This window comes from Podarcis gaigeae (genome assembly GCF_964106915.1).
Source record: "Podarcis gaigeae genome assembly, chromosome: 6".
In the NCBI taxonomy this organism is placed as follows: domain Eukaryota; kingdom Metazoa; phylum Chordata; class Lepidosauria; order Squamata; family Lacertidae; genus Podarcis; species Podarcis gaigeae.
In genome coordinates, this window is record NC_139682.1 from 22,987,904 (window position 1) to 23,007,149 (window position 19,246).

The 19,246-nt window shown below is 45.6% G+C and overlaps 3 protein-coding genes across 3 annotated transcripts in view; 1 reads left to right on the plus strand and 2 right to left on the minus strand.

The window, feature by feature from the left end:
• The window catches only part of SDC4 (syndecan 4), a 236,189-nt gene that overhangs the window by 71,597 nt on the left and 145,346 nt on the right, over positions 1-19,246 (minus strand). The window lies entirely within an intron of this gene.
• The window catches only part of RBPJL (recombination signal binding protein for immunoglobulin kappa J region like), a 94,040-nt gene that overhangs the window by 18,423 nt on the left and 56,371 nt on the right, over positions 1-19,246 (plus strand). The gene's annotated exons all lie outside the window — the stretch shown is intronic.
• Positions 9,849-19,246, minus strand: part of MATN4 (matrilin 4) — a 39,935-nt gene continuing 30,537 nt past the window's right edge. The window contains exons 6-11 of the mRNA XM_083746221.1: positions 19,001-19,123; positions 18,204-18,326; positions 16,276-16,689; positions 13,796-13,948; positions 12,855-12,959; positions 9,849-10,706 (exon numbers count right to left, since the gene is read on the minus strand). Coding sequence (XP_083602347.1) covers positions 10,651-10,706; positions 12,855-12,959; positions 13,796-13,948; positions 16,276-16,689; positions 18,204-18,326; positions 19,001-19,123 — 974 coding nt within the window. The 3' untranslated portion in view covers positions 9,849-10,650. The remainder of the gene's footprint in view (positions 10,707-12,854; positions 12,960-13,795; positions 13,949-16,275; positions 16,690-18,203; positions 18,327-19,000; positions 19,124-19,246) is intronic.

Consider the following 19,246-nt stretch of genomic DNA (forward strand, 5'->3'; position numbering starts at 1 on the left):
TTTTCTCAAACGGTCCAAAGGAAGGAAGTTGAAACAGTGAGAATTTGTTAGAAAAGATGGGCCACATGGTCTTTTCAGGGTCCACCAAGAAATTTCCACTCAGACCCCATGAAGGGCCACCAGCCATAGCCTCCACCATTAACTCAAGGTGGGAGAGCACATGACTGCTCTGGGGGAAATAAGGCCAGTTCCAGGTGGTAGAAGCCCCATCTCCCTGCAAACCATCCCAGCTGAAGACTCAATACATTCCCTCTTCACATTCCATCCAAAAGAAGCAAATTCCTCCCCATTTGTGCCAGTAGCGATGGGGCTTGAGCAAACAGCCCTTTGGACCAAGCGCTGATTCCCTATTCCCAGGGATGCTGATTGGTGTACCTACACACAGAACAATGAGCAGCCTAGAATCTTCATGACCCAAGGAATCAGGCAGTCCCTGAGCACCATTCACATGCCACTGCTACTATAATGCCCCCATATTTGCTGCACTCTTTCAGTATTGTTAAGGGCAGGCACCAGGCTGCTGGGCCTCGGTACTTTCTGTAACACATTGGGTGACTAGGTGACAGCCAAGCCAGGCCAGCAACAAGCCAGCATCAGCACCACCAGGACACTAGCTCAGGTGGGTGTGAATGCCCTGGGCTGAAGGGCAACAGCTAGGGAAGTGCAAATACTGCCTCCCAAGTATCTGCCACCTGGGGCAGCTGCCTCACTTTACCTAATGGTAGAGCCGGTCTTGGAAATAATTAGTTCTTTTTTAAAAAAAATTAAAGCACATAACGTGCATGGCCCTAAATATGGAAGTTGTTCATCTTCATCTGCAAAGTGCACCTGGCCTGCGTAGATGACAGGCCTGTTTGGTACCTCCTTTAACAGAGTCATGCACAGGAAGATGCCAGGCTTGGATTAAAGGTTTCCTGTCACTAATGAAAACAGAGACGGCATTCTGACTGTGTTCCTGCTAATGCTCTGATCTTCCAGAATCACCCAATTATATACGTATCTCTCAATCTGGACCTCGTGTCATTTCTGTTGCTTGCACGAGACCTTTACATTGGTCATAGCATTTGTGCTCTTAATTAAATGCTGGGCATTCCCCGTGTTGCTCAATGATAGCGTTGTTGGCGTGCCATGTTTTCGTTCTTTTGAATGCACTTAAAAGCCACAGTCACATCAGCATCTGTGAGAAAATACTTCGGGTGTGCTCATATATATGTATTTATGCACTCTTACAGAGAGATGCACATTGGTATTTATCTATTGTAAAATGCTTTGAGATCTTTCAGATAGTAAGTAGTCTATAAATATAAACAATGAGCAAACAAATGAACAAATAAATAAATAAAAACGGTTTTGTGCATACAGATCCATGGTATCTACAAGTCTCAGAAACCTGAAACCACCATGTGAGAAGCTGGCCATGGGTCCCACCTGACGTCATGTCTCAGGTGGCTCCAAAATGCCTCAAATTGGTTTTAATGAGTGTGGTTTGCCTTTGCACCAGCTCTGATGCTGATTGCATCACCTGGATTTTGGGAGTCAGGAAGCAGCTCGTCAACTTGGATCTGCTGCTGAGAAGCGGAGCGTTTGTTGTCTTCCCCAAAGTGCCCTGCCCTTCCTTGACACACCTATGTAATACTTCCGTTTCCCTCTGCCTTTCCAGGGAATACAGGAGATGTTTTTTTAATACTCCCAGTGTTATCACTCTAGGTTGTTCGGAGCCCCAAAAGAATGTGATTTGGCACTGTCAGGTGTGCTCGATTTGTACTGATATTAATTTTATTTTTAAATGCTTGCACATTAACAATATTACCGTATTTTTCGCTCTATAACACGCACCTGACCATAACACGCACATTGTTTTTAGAGGAGGAAAACAAGGGAAAAAACATTCTGAATGAAACAGTGGATGTATCATTTTTGGGCTTCATGCTGTGGCCACAGACATGTGATCTGATGGTGAATTTGGGATGACCCAATGCAAAGATCCTGAGAATCCCTGTGGATCCATGCTCTGTAACCACGTTTTTGCACCATTGCAGCCCCAGGCAACAGTGGGTGCGTGATTTTTTTGGTGCAGGCTGTAGCCATGGACATGCTATGTGATCTGATGTTGAATTTTGGGTGACCCAATGCAAAGATCCTGAGAATCCCTGTGGATCTATGCTTTTTAACCACGTTTTTGCACCATTGCAGCCCCATGCAACAGTGGGTGCGTGATTTGGGGGGGCAGGCTGTAGCCATGGACATGCTATGTGATCTGATGGTGAATTTGGGGTGACCCAACGCAAGGATCCTGAGAATCCCTGTGGATCCATGCTTTTTAACCACATTTTTGCACCATTGCAGCCCCAGGCAACAGTGGGTGCGTGATTTTTTGGTGCAGGCTGTAGCCATGGACATGCTATGTGATCTGATGGTGAATTTGGGGTGACCCAATGCAAAGATCCTGAGAATCCCTGTGGATCTATGCTTTTTAACCACGTTTTTGCACCATTGCAGCCCCATGCAACAGTGGGTGCGTGGTTTTGGGGGGGCAGGCTGTAGCCATGGACATGCTATGTGATCTGATGGTGAATTTGGGGTGACCCAATGCAAGGATCCTGAGAATCCCTGTGGATCCATGCTTTTTAACCACGTTTTTGCACCATTGCAGCCCCAGGCAACAGTGGGTGCGTGCTTTTTTTGGTGCAGGCTGTAGCCATGGACATGCTATGTGATCTGATGGTGAATTTGGGGTGACCCAATGCAAAGATCCTGAGGATCCATGTGGATCCATGCTTTTTAACCACATTTTTGCACCATTGCAGCCCCAGGCAACAGTGGGTGCGTGATTTTGGGGGGGCAGGCTGTAGCCATGGACATGCTATGTGATCTGATGGTGAATTTGGGGTGACCCAATGCAAAGATCCTGAGAATCCCTGTGGATCTATGCTTTTTAACCACGTTTTTGCACCATTGCAGCCCCATGCAACAGTGGGTGCGTGATTTGGGGGGGGCAGGCTGTAGCCATGGACATGCTATGTGATCTGATGGTGAATTTGGGGTGACCCAACGCAAGGATCCTGAGAATCCCTGTGGATCCATGCTTTTTAACCACATTTTTGCACCATTGCAGCCCCAGGCAACAGTGGGTGCGTGATTTTTTGGTGCAGGCTGTAGCCATGGACATGCTATGTGATCTGATGGTGAATTTGGGGTGACCCAATGCAAAGATCCTGAGAATCCCTGTGGATCTATGCTTTTTAACCACGTTTTTGCACCATTGCAGCCCCATGCAACAGTGGGTGCGTGGTTTTGGGGGGGCAGGCTGTAGCCATGGACATGCTATGTGATCTGATGGTGAATTTGGGGTGACCCAATGCAAGGATCCTGAGAATCCCTGTGGATCCATGCTTTTTAACCACGTTTTTGCACCATTGCAGCCCCAGGCAACAGTGGGTGCGTGCTTTTTTTGGTGCAGGCTGTAGCCATGGACATGCTATGTGATCTGATGGTGAATTTGGGGTGACCCAATGCAAAGATCCTGAGGATCCATGTGGATCCATGCTTTTTAACCACATTTTTGCACCATTGCAGCCCCAGGCAACAGTGGGTGCGTGATTTTGGGGGGGCAGGCTGTAGCCATGGACATGCTATGTGATCTGATGGTGAATTTGGGGTGACCCAATGCAAAGATCCTGAGGATCTATGCTTTGTAACCACATTTTAAGTGGGGAGGGAAGGAAAAACACAGAAGGGACAAGGAGCAGGAGAGGGGTGTGCAGAGAAGCAGCTGGCTAAGAATGCAGGAGAGGGGTAGGGAGGAAAGGAAGGCAAAAGTTTTCCCCCACCCAAGCCAGCCAGCTAGCCATCTCTCTCTCTCTCTCTCTCCCTCCCTCCCTCCCCCCCTCTCTCTCTCCCTTCCCCCCTCTCTCTCCCTCTCCCCCAACAGCACCGGAGCTTGCCTGGAGGGGAGGGGCTTTCCCTGCTCTTTGTTCCGTTTCAGCAAACACAGCAAGGAAACAGAGAAGGGTGGGCGGTAAGACCCTGAGGCAGAATGCAGGAAAGCAGCCGCTTTCTCTTTTCAAGTTTCGCTTCTCTGTGCAGCGTGCAGCCCCGCGATTTGATTTTTGCTTGATTTTTCGGCTCCAGGGACCACACATTCGCTCTATAATACGCACAGACATTTCCCCTTTCTTTTTAGGAGAAAAAATCTGCGTGTTATAGAGCGAAATTTACGGTAATTTAAATACAGTGGTACCTCGGAACTCGATCAGAATCCATTCCAAAAGTCTGTTCGACTTCCAAATCATTTGGAAATCAAGGTACGGTTTCTGATTGGCTGCAGGAAACTCCTGCAGCCAATTGGAAGCTGCGGAAGTGGGTTCCAAAGAATGTTCGCAAACCGGAACACACAGAGCCAAAATATTTGAATCACAAGACATTTGGGATCCAAGGTATTGTGAATGTTTTCGACAGCCTCACATGCGGGACTTGACATCTTTCCGCAGGGCCTGCAACACAGAGCTGTTCCACCAGACCTTTGGCCAAGGCACAGTCTGACCCCCTCCTTCTGTAATCCTCATAGAACTCTAGCCCAGTGGTTGCCATTAATTTGATTCTGAATTTTAGAATGAATTGATTTTAGAATATATTTCTATTAATTGATTGTGATTTTATGTAAACTGTGTTTTTTTACTGTTGATAGCCGCTCTGACCCCAGCTTCGACTGGGGAGGGTGGGATATAAATAAAATTTATTATTAATATTAGTAGTAGTAGTAGTAAAGGTAAAGGGACCCCTGACCATTAGGTCCAGTCATGACCGACTCTGGGGTTGTGGTGCTCATCTCGCTTTATTGGCCGGGGAGCCGGCGTACAGCTTCCGGGTCATGTGGCCAGCATGACTAAGCCGCTTCTGGCGAACCAGAGCAGCACACGGAAACACCGTTTACCTTCCCGCCGGAGCGGTACCTATTTATTTACTTGCACTTTGATGTGCTTTCGAACTGCTAGGTTGGCAGGAGCTGGGACCGAGCAATGGGAGCTCACCCCATTGGGGGATTCGAACCGCCGACCTTCTGATCTGCAAGTCCTAGGCTCTGTGGTTTAACCCACAGTGCCACCCGCGTCCCTAGTATATACAAATAATATTTGCCTCCTTTGCAAATCCCCCAGGGATTGCGCACCAAAATTTGGTGGCCCCAAAGTAAAAGAAAGTAGAGAAATCAAGTGCTACCAACAGATTCACTAGGTGGCTGGTGAGACATTAAATAAAACAGAGGTTGGTTCACTTTTGTAAGCTAGTGGTTCACTGTTCTTACCACTCTTTATGGAGAATGAGACGATCAGTGACTACTAGCTATTATAGCTATGCTCTGCTTCCATATTGAGAGGTTGTAATGCTTCTGAATACCAGTTTCTGGAAACCACAGGTGGGTAGGATAATCTTGTGCTCAGGTCCTGCCTGCGAGTTTCCAGCAGGCATTTGACTGGCCACTGTGAGTGCAGGATGCTGAACTAGGGGGGCCATTGGCCTGATCCAGCAAACACTTGTATTTTATTATGCCATAAATCATGGATTGCCTGTGTTGAAATTAGGCTTGAAAGAAGTATTCTCTTGTAGCCAATGAAGCAACATGTGCTCAATTGCGGTGCATCTCCAGATTGCAGACGTGTCCACGGGCCCAAAAAGTCCAATGACTCCTATGATCAGTGTTGGGAAAAACAGTCATTCGAAAGAAAGAGCCTCAGGTAAGCTGGCTGGTTGGTTTGGGAGAAGGGGAGGGGCAAATCAGGGAAGGGAAAGTTGGTGACAATGGTGGTAGGTAAACATCAATGCAAGCCCCCATGGCGCATACCACTCTTCAAATATATCAAGGGCTCTCACATGGAAGATGGAGCAAGCTTGTTTTCTCTTGCTCCAGAGGGTAGGACTCGAACCAGTGGCTTCAAGTAACAAGAAAGGAGATTCCTACGAAACATCAGGAAGAGCTTTCTGACGGCAATACAGTAGCTGTCCAACAGTGGAACGGACTCTCTTGAAGGTGGTGGACACTCCTTCCTTGGAGGATTTTAAAGCAGAAGCTGGACGGCCATCTGTCATGGATGCCTGAGATTCTTGCATTACAGGAGTTGCACTGGATGACCCTCCAGATCCCAACTCTACAGTTCTTCCTGCCATGGTACGTAAGTTTGTACTAATATGTTCATAGCAGAGTAGGAGAATCAATGCCAGGTTCAGGATAAACCAAGCGACAGAGAAACTGGAAGAAATTTAAAGACTATTTGCAGAAAAACTGTAAAATTAATGAATGTTAAAATGATGTTGGATTGAAAATAAGTGGTATTAGCAACAAAGCTATTAAGAATACGCAAAAATGAATTGATAAACGGATGGAAATATAGAGTTGTAATATGTTAAGATATGGAGTTAAGATAAATGAAAGAGGGCAAGGATTTGCTGATTTGATTATGTAAATGGGAATACAAGAAGGGGAGGTGTGAGGAGGTCAAAGAAACAAGCAAATGAGTTTAAAGTTATGAAAAACGGATTTGTTTTTAAATTTTTTCTTATTTTCTTTTTGTCTTTTGTATGTTGTATTTTTATTTTTATTTTCCTTTTTATGTATTTTTGTATTCTTGTTTTTTGTAAAAACCTAATAAATATCTTTTAAAAAAAAACAAAGCATGTATTGTTGCAAAATAAGCAAATATCCACAAACGTTTATTTATATGATCCGTTCTAGGTTTAGATTTCATTTCTTCTTCTTTTTAAGTGCAAAGCCTAATTTTTTAAAATTTTCATTATGCACAATGTATGAATTGCTTGATTCAGAGCTAAGCTACCAAAGATAAATCTACACAGCTTTGATTCACTGGATTCCTTCTCTGCTTTCCCCTGAGTGCAGCTGTCAGCAATGTGTGTGGTACGATCAACCCTTGCAATCCACCCCATTGGGAAGGCTTGGCGAGTTAATGCTCCATTCAGTGTTTCACCTGTGAAAACAAGAATTGTTCTGGGTGTGGGTAAAAAAAAGTCTATGCTTCAAGCTTCCTGCTGGGGGGGGGGGCGGTGTCTGCCTCCCTTCACAGGCTCCCATTCATTAGCATAGTCAAACACTCCAGTTGTCCGTTCCCTCCATCCGTAAGAATAAAGGCTGGCTTAGGGGAAAGAGTTTATTTCTTGCCATTTCCCAAGAGAGGAGATTTCAGGATAAATGTATGAAGTTGCCTTCTCATTGCTGCTTGGAATACTTTACTTAGGAACAAGCTGCGTTAGGAGGGAGCAGGGTGTTGAGCTATTTTGTACATATACTAAAGGTGCCTGTTGGGTTTCCACCTGTCCTGAATAATACAGGATTGTCCCGTATTCCAATGTAAAATGTGAGGTCCTGTATTGATAGTTTTGTCCTGTATTGCCCGCCCCCCTCTCTCTGCCAAGTTAGGGATCCTTTCCAAATCCATGTTTGAAAGGGTGTGTGGAAGATCATGTATTTAAGCTCTTGGGTAGCCAAGCACACAAGGGACACGGGTGGCACTGTGGTCTAAACCACAGAGCCTAAGGCTTGCCGATCAGAAGGTCAGTGGTTTGAATCCCTGTGACAGGGTGAGCTGCTGTTGCTCGGTCACTGCTCCTGCCAACCTACCAGTCCGAAAGCACATCAAAGTCCAAGTAGATCAATAGGTGCCGCTCCGGCAGGAAGGTAAACGGCGTTTCCGTGCGCTGCTCTGGCTCAGAAGCGGCTTAGTCATGCTGGCCACATGACCTGGAAGCTGTACGCCAGCTCCCTCGGCCAGTAAAGCAAGATGAGCGCCGCAACCCCAGAGTCATCCGCGACTGGACCTAATGGTCAGGGGTCCCTTTACCTAGCCACAGATTTACAAATTCATGTGTATGTGTGTGCCTGTGTGACAAATTCCAGAGAGGGCATCCTGCTGTAGATTGCAAGGTACAGTGATACCTCGGGTTACATATGCTTCAGGTTACAGACTCCGCTAACCCAGAAATAGTACCTCGGGTTGAGAACTTTGCTTCAGGATGAGAACAGAAATCGTGCTCCAGCGGCACGGCAGCAGCAGGAGGCCCCATTAGCTAAAGTGGTGCTTCAGGTTAAGAACAGTTTCAGGTTAAGAACAGACCTCCAGAACGAATTAAATACTTAACCCAAGGTACCACTGTATTGCTTTGAAGTCACTTCAGCACCAGATTGGGAGGGGGGGTTTGCTCCCTAACTGCCCCACCCTGCATTTTGCCAGAACAAAGATGGCAGCCCTAGTGTATGCGTGAATTTTTAACAATACAAGTGGGACTGCACAAAAATGTTGCAATGAGATCTCCCTGTTTGAGATTCCAGCCACTCTGTTCTATCCCCTTCCCTCCCATCCACTTTTCTGCTTCATCAGAGAGACCGAGACAAAGAAGCAGCAGAAAAGATTAAGAACCTTTGTCCTATTTCCCGCCACTGGAAGTAGGGGATATGACATCAAACAGTCCTGTCTTCTCTAAAAATACAGGAACTCTCTGAGCCTTAACCCCTTCATATGCTTATTTAGTAAACGTAATTGCCATTTTGGAGGCAGATTTCCCCACAAACCCTTTGCTCTGCCAAAACATCAGGAAAAACTTTCTGACAGTAAAAGCTGTTTGACAGTGGAATGGTCTTCCTTGGGAAGTTGTGGACGCTCCTTCTTGAAGGTTTTCAAGCAGAGGTTAGATGACCATCTGCCATGGATGCTTTAGATGAGATTCCTGCATTGCAGGGGGTGGACTAGATGACTCTTGGGTTCCTTCAACTCTACAATTCTATGAACCACTGAGTGCACAATCCTCATTGGGCTGTTTGTAGGGGAGATTCCCATGGTACTTCTGTAAGTCATGGGCTTCCCCCACCACCATGACTGCCAATGACTCCCTCTTGAGAATGGGCGACACCATTTTGGTTACCTAAGAGGCAACACCTATCCATTCAACAACCTATCCACCAACAGCCTGTCCATCAACCTGTTCAAACAACCTATCCATTCTGAAGGAAATCAGCCCTGAGTGCTTACTGGAAGGACAGATCATGAAGCTGAGGCTCCAGTACTTTGGCCACCTCATGAGAAGGGATGACTCCCTGGAAAAGCCCCTGGTGCTGGGAAAGATGGAGGCCACAAGGAGAAGGGGACGACGGAGGACAAGATGGTTGAACAGTGTTCTCGAAGCTACCAGCATGGATTTGACCAAACTGTGGAAGGCAGTGGAAGACAGGAGTGCCTGGCATGCTCTGGTCCATGGGGTCATGAAGAGCCGGACACGACTAAATGACTAAACAACAAAGAGGCAACACTCACAGCCTAGCATCAAAAATTGATGGAATGATTATAGTAGCAGCTACTTTGAAGTAAGCCCCACTGAGTTCACTATGACTTACTTCCAGGAGTAGTTTTCAATTTACTGTATTCACTTTACTGCCCAGTTTGTACAACTGGTGAGATAAGGATTGAGCTAAAGCAGTTAAGAGACTTTCTCCTTTAAGGGGTAAATGGAGAGTCGTGACTTAGCAAGAGGCTAAAGGACATCATCCATCAACTATTGCAATAGAATGTAGACTGATGTGAGTTGGAATCCAGCAAAATCTGGAAGATCTCATGTTCCCCTTTCCCTTGCTGTAGGTACCGGCTTGCTTATTATTTTCCAAGGGTCCACACTTGAAAAGACAACAGAAGCCAATTAGAAATCTTCAGCAAGTTTATTGGGTCCGTTTATTAAAAATTTACATATAAAAAAGATTGTTTAAAAATAAGACTACCCTGCCCTGCTTTTCAGAAAGAAAGATATATATATACACACGCACACATATTTATATATATAACTTTTTTTAATAAAAAAAACCTGTTTCTTTTTTTTTTAAAGAGGAGGGGAAACAACAAATTCTCCATCAATACTGTCAAAGTCAAGTTGTGGGGTGGGAGCAGAGTATTCCAATCAGAGATGCCCCAGTTTGGTGGGGGGTTTTTGGAGCATCTTATTCTAACTTACATATTTTAAAATAATATTTCCTCTTTTTTTGAAAAGCAGGTATTCGTGTGCAACTGAAGCAGAAAGCTGTAGACAAAGGAGCTGCTGGGGCTGCTTTTCACAGTGGAGGATAACAAGGGAGAAAACAGCACAGTCTTCAGCATTGAAAATGTGAGAAGCTGCCAATGTCTCTCCCTCCATAAGCAAGCCTTTTTTAAGAAATAAAAATGAAATTTAGCAAGGAAGGGGATTTCTTTTTTCAACCAGGCATGTTGCTGTCCGAGGCCCTTGAGTGCTCCGCAAAGCCCCAGGAATGACTTCATTGGCTGCCAACTAACCCTGGTCGCTCTTGAAGATAATGTCTGCCTCACTTCCTGCGTCTTCTCTGAACCATCCACCTGTTGCGGCTCAACCAGTTTCGACAAATGGCTCAGCCCAACCATCCATTTCAAGCCAAGGGAGGGAAAGTGTTCCAACATAGGGTTTCTTTGTTTTTTAAAAAAAGTTTTTTTATTTTTCATTTTTTTATCTAGGCAAGTAGGGAGCAGTTTCAGCTTCCCCCTCAGGCTCGTGGTATATGAAAATCAACAACCATTTACAACAGGAATGCCAACGATGAGTTAACAGGATGTGTCTGCGCCCATAAGGTGAGGTGTCTCTCAGCCCCCATCATTTTCTGCCAACCTGGTTTTCCAGCTGGTCAATTCTGGCAGTCATCTGAGCAAGTGGTTGCATTAAGGAAACCAGCACATGCAAGATTGCGAGAACAGTCATTCACAACTTAAGGCAGGGGCAACTAACCCCCCAGTTTGGTGCTGGAGGGATGCGGGTGGTGCTGTGGGTTAAACCATAGAGCCTAGGGCTTGCTGATCAGAAGGTTGGCGGTTTGAATCCCCGCGACAGGGTGAGCTCCCGTTGTTTGGTCCCTGCTCCTGCCCACCTAGCAGTTTGAAAGCATGCCAATGCAAGTAGATAAATAGAGATAAATAGAGGTACCGCTCCGGCAGGAAGGTAAATGGCGTTTCCGTGCGCTGCTCTGGTTTGCCAGAAGCAGCTTAGTCATGCTGGCCACATGACTCCCTCGGCCAATAAAGCGAGATGAGCGCCACAACCCCAGAGTCGGTCACGACTGGACCTAATGGTCAGGGGTCACTTTACTTTACCTTACACACACACACACCAATTCTTTTCTTTCTCCCAATTATTATTTATTTATTTGCTGGCTGCATTTCTACCTGACCTTTTTCTCCAAGGAAGGAACTCAAGTTGAGTTACTGTCAGGGGCTGGACTGATGAGGAATGGTGGGGACCACCCCACCCCCTTCTCCTGAACCTCCCTGAGAACAGGAGGATAGTATAGATTTAGAACAGTGGTTTGCAGAAGGACATAGTTCAGAGTCTGCAGAGGGCAGAAGCTGGGAAATACTGGAAGAGGAACAGCAGGAAGAAGAAGAACCAGGGGAGAGACAGATGACAGTGTCCTTGGAAAGCATTCCTGACCCCCCTCCCAGGACTGGGTGTGCATTGTGGGTAGTAGAACAGAGAGCTCAGAGGCAGAAAGCTCAGATTAACTGATGCAGGGGTGACGTAGAATAGGAAAGACGTAGGAGGGTGGAAATTTACTTGGAGCAATGCCATTATTTAGGGAAGACTACATTCCTTCGTCACTCTCTGTGAATTATTGAATAAATTGCTTGGTTAGAACTTTTATCGTTTCTCTGCTTCTTGGCTGCCACCGTGGGAGGGATCTGATTCCTCGAAGCCTGACACTTACATGGTTCTCTCACCGTCCCCATTTAATCCCCACAACCTCCCTGTGAGGCAGGTTAGGCTGAAAGGCAGCAAGCCTGAACCTAAGTCACCCAGTGAGCTTCATGGCCAAGTGGGGATTTGAACCCTGGTTAGACACAATGCACTGATGGGGATGCAAATCCACCCTTCTCTCTGGGTAATCAGATAATTATATGATGAATGGAGAGGCACAACCCACCTCCCCTCCCTTTCTCAGCTCAGCTAAAGAATGAGGACTGTGTGCCTGTGTACATGTGCCTGTCTGAGTGCGCACGCATGCGTGTGAAAGTGTGCCCATGAGTGTGGCATGGCCACACCCACCACTGATATGTAAACCCTGCTGGGTTGGCCAAGGGTAAATGTTCACCCTGCAGGGGCTTTTCCCCTTCATAGTGGAGTCTTTGCAGTTTTAGGCAGCTGGCTTTGGGATGAAATGCTGAAGACAATTCAAAATCTCATTAGGATAGTGTGCAGAAATGCATTACCTTGCGGAAAACTGCTTGCAAATAAAGGTGTCTATATTGGAAGAAATTCACACAGAAATGCTGGCAAATTTTCATGCCTTTTTTTTTAAAGAATCCACAAAACGATGCAAAAATGTGGGGACCTGAATTTAAGGTTATAAAAATGAGAAAACTGAAAGTAACAGATTCACTCATCCCTAGTTCCACCCCAAGAGCATGATTTTAGCCTAACATCATCAGAATGAGTGACAATGTCTTGCATAGGCCATCGAGTAAGCTTCATTGCTGAATGGGGCTTTGGGCTTGGCTGTCCTCACACCCAAACTCACCCATTCTAGCCGCTGGACCACATTCCCACCCCTGAAGTTATTGCCTGTCACAAAGGTGGCATCAAGAGCACTGAACTTCAGCAGACACTTTGCACATGAGTTCTGTTGCGCCTGGTGAGCACTTCCCCCAAGAATCTGCCCTTTTAGGTACAATTTGCCCTCTGAAACCCTGGAGAATGGGATGCTTAAAATGAGAATCTAAATCCTTCCAAGAAAGGGGGGGAAAGGCAACATAACAAATGTTCCTGCCCGTTTTCACTTTTCGTGAAGGTTATACCAAAAAGGATATTTTTATCAGTGAGGTCTTCCAGGATTGCAAGACTGTTTGTCTGGAACTGTACCAGGGCCTCACATTCACAAGGGTTGCGGAATTCAGTTTCTCCCTGGCCTTCCTCTGAAATAACATAAAATATATTAGAAACATATTCAGATCAGCACCATCGACACTTTATAGCACCAGAGGCCCCTGAAAACCTTCTTTGATCAGGTCTGATCATCACCTTGCCACTGACTTCTACACAATGTCTGGGTGAAGTTGGTTAACTGAAGGCAACCAAAATGTGAAATGCAGTTAGATTTCTGTGATAAAAAAAATTGTCCAAGGGATGCAATGAAGAACTGAAAGGAGTTGGGGGAACAATTCTCAAATTGCCACTGGCTCCTGTTGTGACTTTAATTGACATACTGCATACGATATATGCAATGCTCTAACTTTCTGATAGGGAAAAGCCTTATTTATTTTTATTATTATTGAAAGTCTACCCCTTACCATCTCCAAGTCTCTGTGCTATGAGACTTATTCACACATGCACTGAACAGATATACAAGCTGCCTCTGCAGGTGTAGGATTGTTAATGTGACAAAGTGTGTGCATGTTGATTTGTACAGCTCAATTGTTGTGCTCAATTGTTCTGTGCATGGCCACACAGATTCCACACCTGTGGAGCACCACAAGTGAAGAACTGTACTGCAGCACAACTATTAGACCTGTTCACACGATACACACTAAACACAGGTTCAGGCTGTCTCTACATAGCTTTCCTCTTTCTTTTAGGGGGATACTAAATTTAGCGTTAAATGACCTGGAAAGTGATGTAATGTGAGGCAGGTCACAGGATCATGTGTAGAATGAGCCATTTGCTCACAGGATTTACTGGAACACGGCATTCAAATATCTGACGGTAGAAGCATAGCGGTAAAGGTTGTTGCCCAGATTCCGCCATCGCTTACCAGGACAGATGTTGACTTTGAGATTGTCGACAATGTTCGTCATGGTGTTGAAATCTGCGGAGTACGAGAAGTGCTTATCTACTGGCTCAGAAGCAATCGCTCTCAGTTCCTCTTCAACAGCTTTGCCAACTCCAACCGCAAACATGGTAATTCCTGCAGAACCAGCAACATGTATAGGATACAAGGGTTTCAGTTTTTGGGAACTCAGGCAATTTGTTTGAATCTCAATAGCCAGTGCTATGGGGTGCCATTCATACACTGTGCATGAAGACAGAACCAATAATTTCTGAGAGAGGGAGGAGTTCTAGAGCTGGGGTACCACCACCAAGAAGGCTCTCCTTTGAATAGCAAGCTTAGGCTGATGATGCAGCCAGGATAGCCTTTCTGACCAGTCTTCATAGTTGGTCAGGTCTTCATGGAAGTAGGTCTCTCGGGTATTAGTAGTCACTATTATTATCACTATAATTTGTGGATTTCTATACTGCTTAATGCCAAATTAGGCTTCTCCACAGTTTAGAAGTACAGAAACCAAAAGCTCAAACATTAAAACGCAAAGATCCATAATTAAAATACACAATAAAACAATCCCATTAAAATATGAACATCCATCGCTGAAATATGCAATAAAACAATTCCATTAAAGCAACACAGCAATTAAAGCAAGAGACTCAGGCCAAGAGACCAAGGGGATGACTGGGCAATGAGGTGCATCATCGATAGCTGGTGGAAAGCCAATACAGATGAGGCCTCTCTTGTTTCCATAGGACATGTGTTCTGTAACACCAGTGCTACCAGTAAACAAGCCTGCCTCTGCATCACCACAAGCTGGTCATAATTAAGATAGGGCAAATAATAACCCCCTTCCCCTTCTTCTCCCAGAGTAGTTTTAACCTCAGGTCTTGAGCTAACCACAGAGTGCTCTTCCAAAACTTCTGCCCACAACATGAGGGAAGGGTTCATGACAGAAAACAACTGAAGTGGGAGAGAATCATGGGAGTTCTATGAGACTGGGTCAATAGTTGGGTCCAGATTAGGAGCCCTTGAGGTCCCAGGATACAAAATGGCTGATCCCTGTCATGTAGGCAATGAAGTGGGATATCATGCAAGAAGAGAGAGTTATAGACAGGAGAACACAGGATTAAATAATATTGTGTATTTAATTTTATCTGCCCTGCTCTGTCCCATCATGTTCGTGCTCTTATCCACCTATGGGAAAAGAACAAGGCTTGAAAAGCTGGAACCAGATGACTGAAAAACAGAAAAAGACACAACTTTCAATGAGAAGTAAGCTGCAGCTTCCAGGCATAACATTGGCAAAGGATGAAAACTTCTTTTTCCTCCATTTCTTGTTCTGGGTTTAGGCTGCCTGTCCTCTTCTGGGCAGGGATAAGAAAGGCTGCTGTACCTTCCCTTTTCCTCATCTCTTGGGAGTTCAGCAACTGACTAGAAAGCAGCATAACCGCCTGACTTTTTCTAGGCCCTGTAATTTGACACTCCTCTGCATTTTCCTTTTGGCAATAACAGGAGGAAACGAGAGAATTCGCTAATTAGCCACAAACTCCTGACACTGCCCAGAAACACAGAGGCAGAACAAACTGGCTGGAATGCTCCAACAAACCTCTGGCCAGCCTGGTGCCAAGAGCAAAGGCGTTATTTGGCTCAAACCTTTAGAATGCAGGCATTGCCATCCCAGACAGTCTGCCTACAGAGTGGCTCAGCCCCTGTCTGCACTGCAGCTTTCAAACCAGTTTAAAATAAATAAGCATTCCCTCTCCCCCTGAGATCCTGAGAACTGTAGTTCTGTGATGAAGGGGTCTCTAACAGAATCCTCAGCAAGCCCAACTGGCTACAATTCCCAGCATCCTTTCAGGGAAACCATGGCAGCTCATGAAAGAAACCGATTAGAATTTGTAAGTGCTGGAAGGAGAAAGAAGAAAGCATCTCTTGGTGGTACAGCATGTCTGCATGCAGAAACTCCAGGTTCAATCCCTAGCACACGAGTCAGGAATCTTTCCCTGCCAACTGGATGGATCCCACACTCCTCTACCCTTGATGGACCATGTTGCCACATGGGAGAGGGGCATCAGGTGACAACTTCTAAGGGGCTAGCTGGGGGGGGGGGGGGAAATATTATCTCCAGCAGCTTCAAAATTTCCAGAAATCTTACATCTCTCCTGGCAATGGCTTTCCATGGTTCCTTTCAGACAGCCCTATCTGGAGATAATGGAGACCTGGGACCTTCTGCATGCAAAGCATGTGTCCTACCACTGAGACACAGCAGCAATTCATAGTCCAACCTCTATCGTCAGAACATACCTACAGAAAAGAGTTGTATGGCAAAATGCGTACAGTTAGAGATCAAGTGCTTTAACTGATTGGAGAAATTCAGAAGCAACCTCCTTTCAGCTCCTCACCCATGAATAAAAGCTCCGCAATACCTATAGAAAGATCCCAGTTACACATCCCTGCTGCACCCTCACCTGACTCCTTTGCTCTTCTCGCCCACTCGGAGATGTCGTCTTGAGAACGGCCGTCCGTGAAGACCAGGCCTACTCTGGGCACATTCTGGGAAAGGGGCCGGGCCCCTTCTGCCTCCGAGAAGCTGTGCTCCAGCATGTGCTTGAGGGCCAGGCCTGTCATGGTGCCCTTCTCCATGTACTGCACCCTCTGCACCGCTTTCTTGACGTCAGCCACTGTCGTGTACTTGTTGAGAGGGAACTCCGTGCGCACACGGCTCGAGTACTGGACCAGCCCCACGCGCGTCCCGTGAGGGGACACGTCCAGGAAGTCCACAATCTGGTTCACAAACTGCTTCACCAGCTCGAAGTTCTGAGGCCGGACGCTCTTGGAGCCGTCGATCACCAGCACCAAGTCGATGTGCCCAGCTTTGCACTCTATAGCCCAAGGAGAAAAGGGGAGGTGAATGGAGACGAGCGTTAGCTTTGTCTTCTGAAATAGCAGCAAAGTGAGATATATGATGGATATTGGGCCATCACCCTCAAGTGGCTGAAAAGTCCAGACTGGGCACCTCCAAGCTGTGAGGATCCCCCTCACAATCCTGTAGCTCTTTTGCTACACTTTACAAGACCTTTGGAAACCCAATCCCAGTAGTGTTTCTAGACAACTACAATGTACCACACACACACACACACACACACACACACACACACACATGATTGTGCCTTGCCTCTTGCATCACCAGCATTCTGGTTCCTCAGCAAACCACACGGACAAACTGTGGGTCAACAGTGCCCTCTTGCTACCAACTGACACCACAGCCTAATTAGGACATGCAAATCCCTCTGTAAGATTGGGTTACAACCTGACATCCCGGATATTGTTATTATAATTATTACTCCTTTTAAAGTTACTTTTAACATCATTCAAAAAACTTGAAAATGAACATAAGCAAATTTCATACAAATACAATACTGTTCCTCTCTACATTTTATCCAATGTTTTTCAGTAAGAGATTATGGTGAGCACAACTTTAGAAAGTTAAAGCCAACCTGAGGTTCCGGAAGGTAGCAGTTCTCTTGGCAGAATTGTATGAAAGGAGACCAGCTCCCCCAGAATTTGTTCCTATAATCATCAGGTACTCCTGCTCTTAGATAAGATGTTAATTTCGTCTTTATAGCAAAATGCTAAACTTTGATAAACCGCTCTTTCCAATGAGGGAGTACTATGTCTTTTCATCTTTGGGCAAATAATTTTTGTGCAGCTGTTAAAATATGAGAAGCAAGTACTATGTGTTCCTTCTATATAGGAAGTGGTCTCTCTCTCTCTCTCTCTCTCTGTGTGTGTGTGTGTGTGTGTGTGAGAGAGAGAGAGAGAGAGAGAGAGAGAGAGAGAGAGAATATATACAACAGTACCAATGCAAGAACTAGTGGTACATCATGATTCAGGATTCTGCTTAGTATTTTAATGATCTCACTATTCTGAACACCTCGTATTAACTTCTTTTATTTAATCTTTTGCTTCCTGACACATATTTTTGAAAATAATACACAAACTCCTCTGCTGTAGCCTTAGATCCCATGATACAGGAGGCATTCTGTCTTCTCTGAGGCCATTGCCACCCAACTCGGCAAATCCAGTCTAATAACACACAGCAACTAATGCATCCCTTAGCTCCTCCTAACCAATCATGCATTTCTGCTATGTGCCAACTGGGACACATTTTTGTTGTATTTTTAAAAGCAGAAACAGTATCTCTGAATGTGTGTCCATCCAAGAGATATCAGGAATAGTGATCAGTCAGGATCAAGACATCACCACTTACCCGCCTGCCATCTATTTGAAATACTCTGTGTCATGTGAGATGTCAAGGATAGGAATCTCTTTCAGGTATCAAAGAGGAGCCATGCATGAAGAACATTCCATAGCAAGGAAAGCCCCTAATACTCACTGTTGCATGTCTTCTTGTCTGCCTGGAGCTGCTGACCCTCTGGGCAAAGACAGTGGTAAGAGCCTGCAGTGCTGACGCACTTAAATTCACATCCATGCTCTACGCTATTGCAGAGGTCGCTGGCTGAAACACAAATCATGGGGATAATTTCATCTAGCCACGGAGTTCAGCATGTTGCACCAGGTGGAGAACCATTAGGACCATACGGTGTAGAAACTATGTTTTCTGCTGCTCCAGAGGGGAGGACCCAAACCAACGGAATCAAATCACAAGAAAGGCAATTCCAACTAAATATTAGGATTTACTTTCTGACAGTAAAAGCTGTTCAAAAGGGTAATAGGCTAGCATGGAAAGTGGTTGACTCTCCTTCATTGGAGGGTTTTTTAACCGGCTGGATGGATTATTTGGTTGTAATTCCTCCATTGCTGGACTAAATAGCCCTTGTGGTCCCTTCCAATTCCACAATTCTATGGTTCTAAGAAAAATTAGAAAGGCAATATTGCCTTTGGTTATGTTGATCACCAGGATTCTCCAGCACTCTAAGGAACATGTTTTATACTGAAGTCACAGCCCATAAATCCAGTGCATCACAGTCCCTTCCACCGAGTCTATGGGTGTCTTCCTTTGAGACATCCCAACTCATTTTCAAAACAGTCATTTGGCAAACCTAGTAATGAATCATAGCCAGATGTTGCACTCTATGTTTTAGCTCACTTGTTTGCTTTTCTTTCTTGCTCCCCCCCGCCGCACCAATGCATATGGTGTCCTCCGCCACAGCAACATAATGCAACACTTACCCTGGCATGACTTGCCATCAGCCTGCAGGGTGTAACCATCACGGCAGCGACAATAGTACCCGTTGAGGATATTCACACAATCATGCTGGCAGCTATGGTTGCCGAAGTTGCAAAAATTGATCACTGGAAGAAATAGAGGGGGGTGGAGAATGCTTTCGAGGTGATCATTGCTCTTCCCTCCTGCAAAATGCCTCCATTCCTCCGAGATCCCAGTTCCCATTTAATAGCTACCAACCCACCCACCCC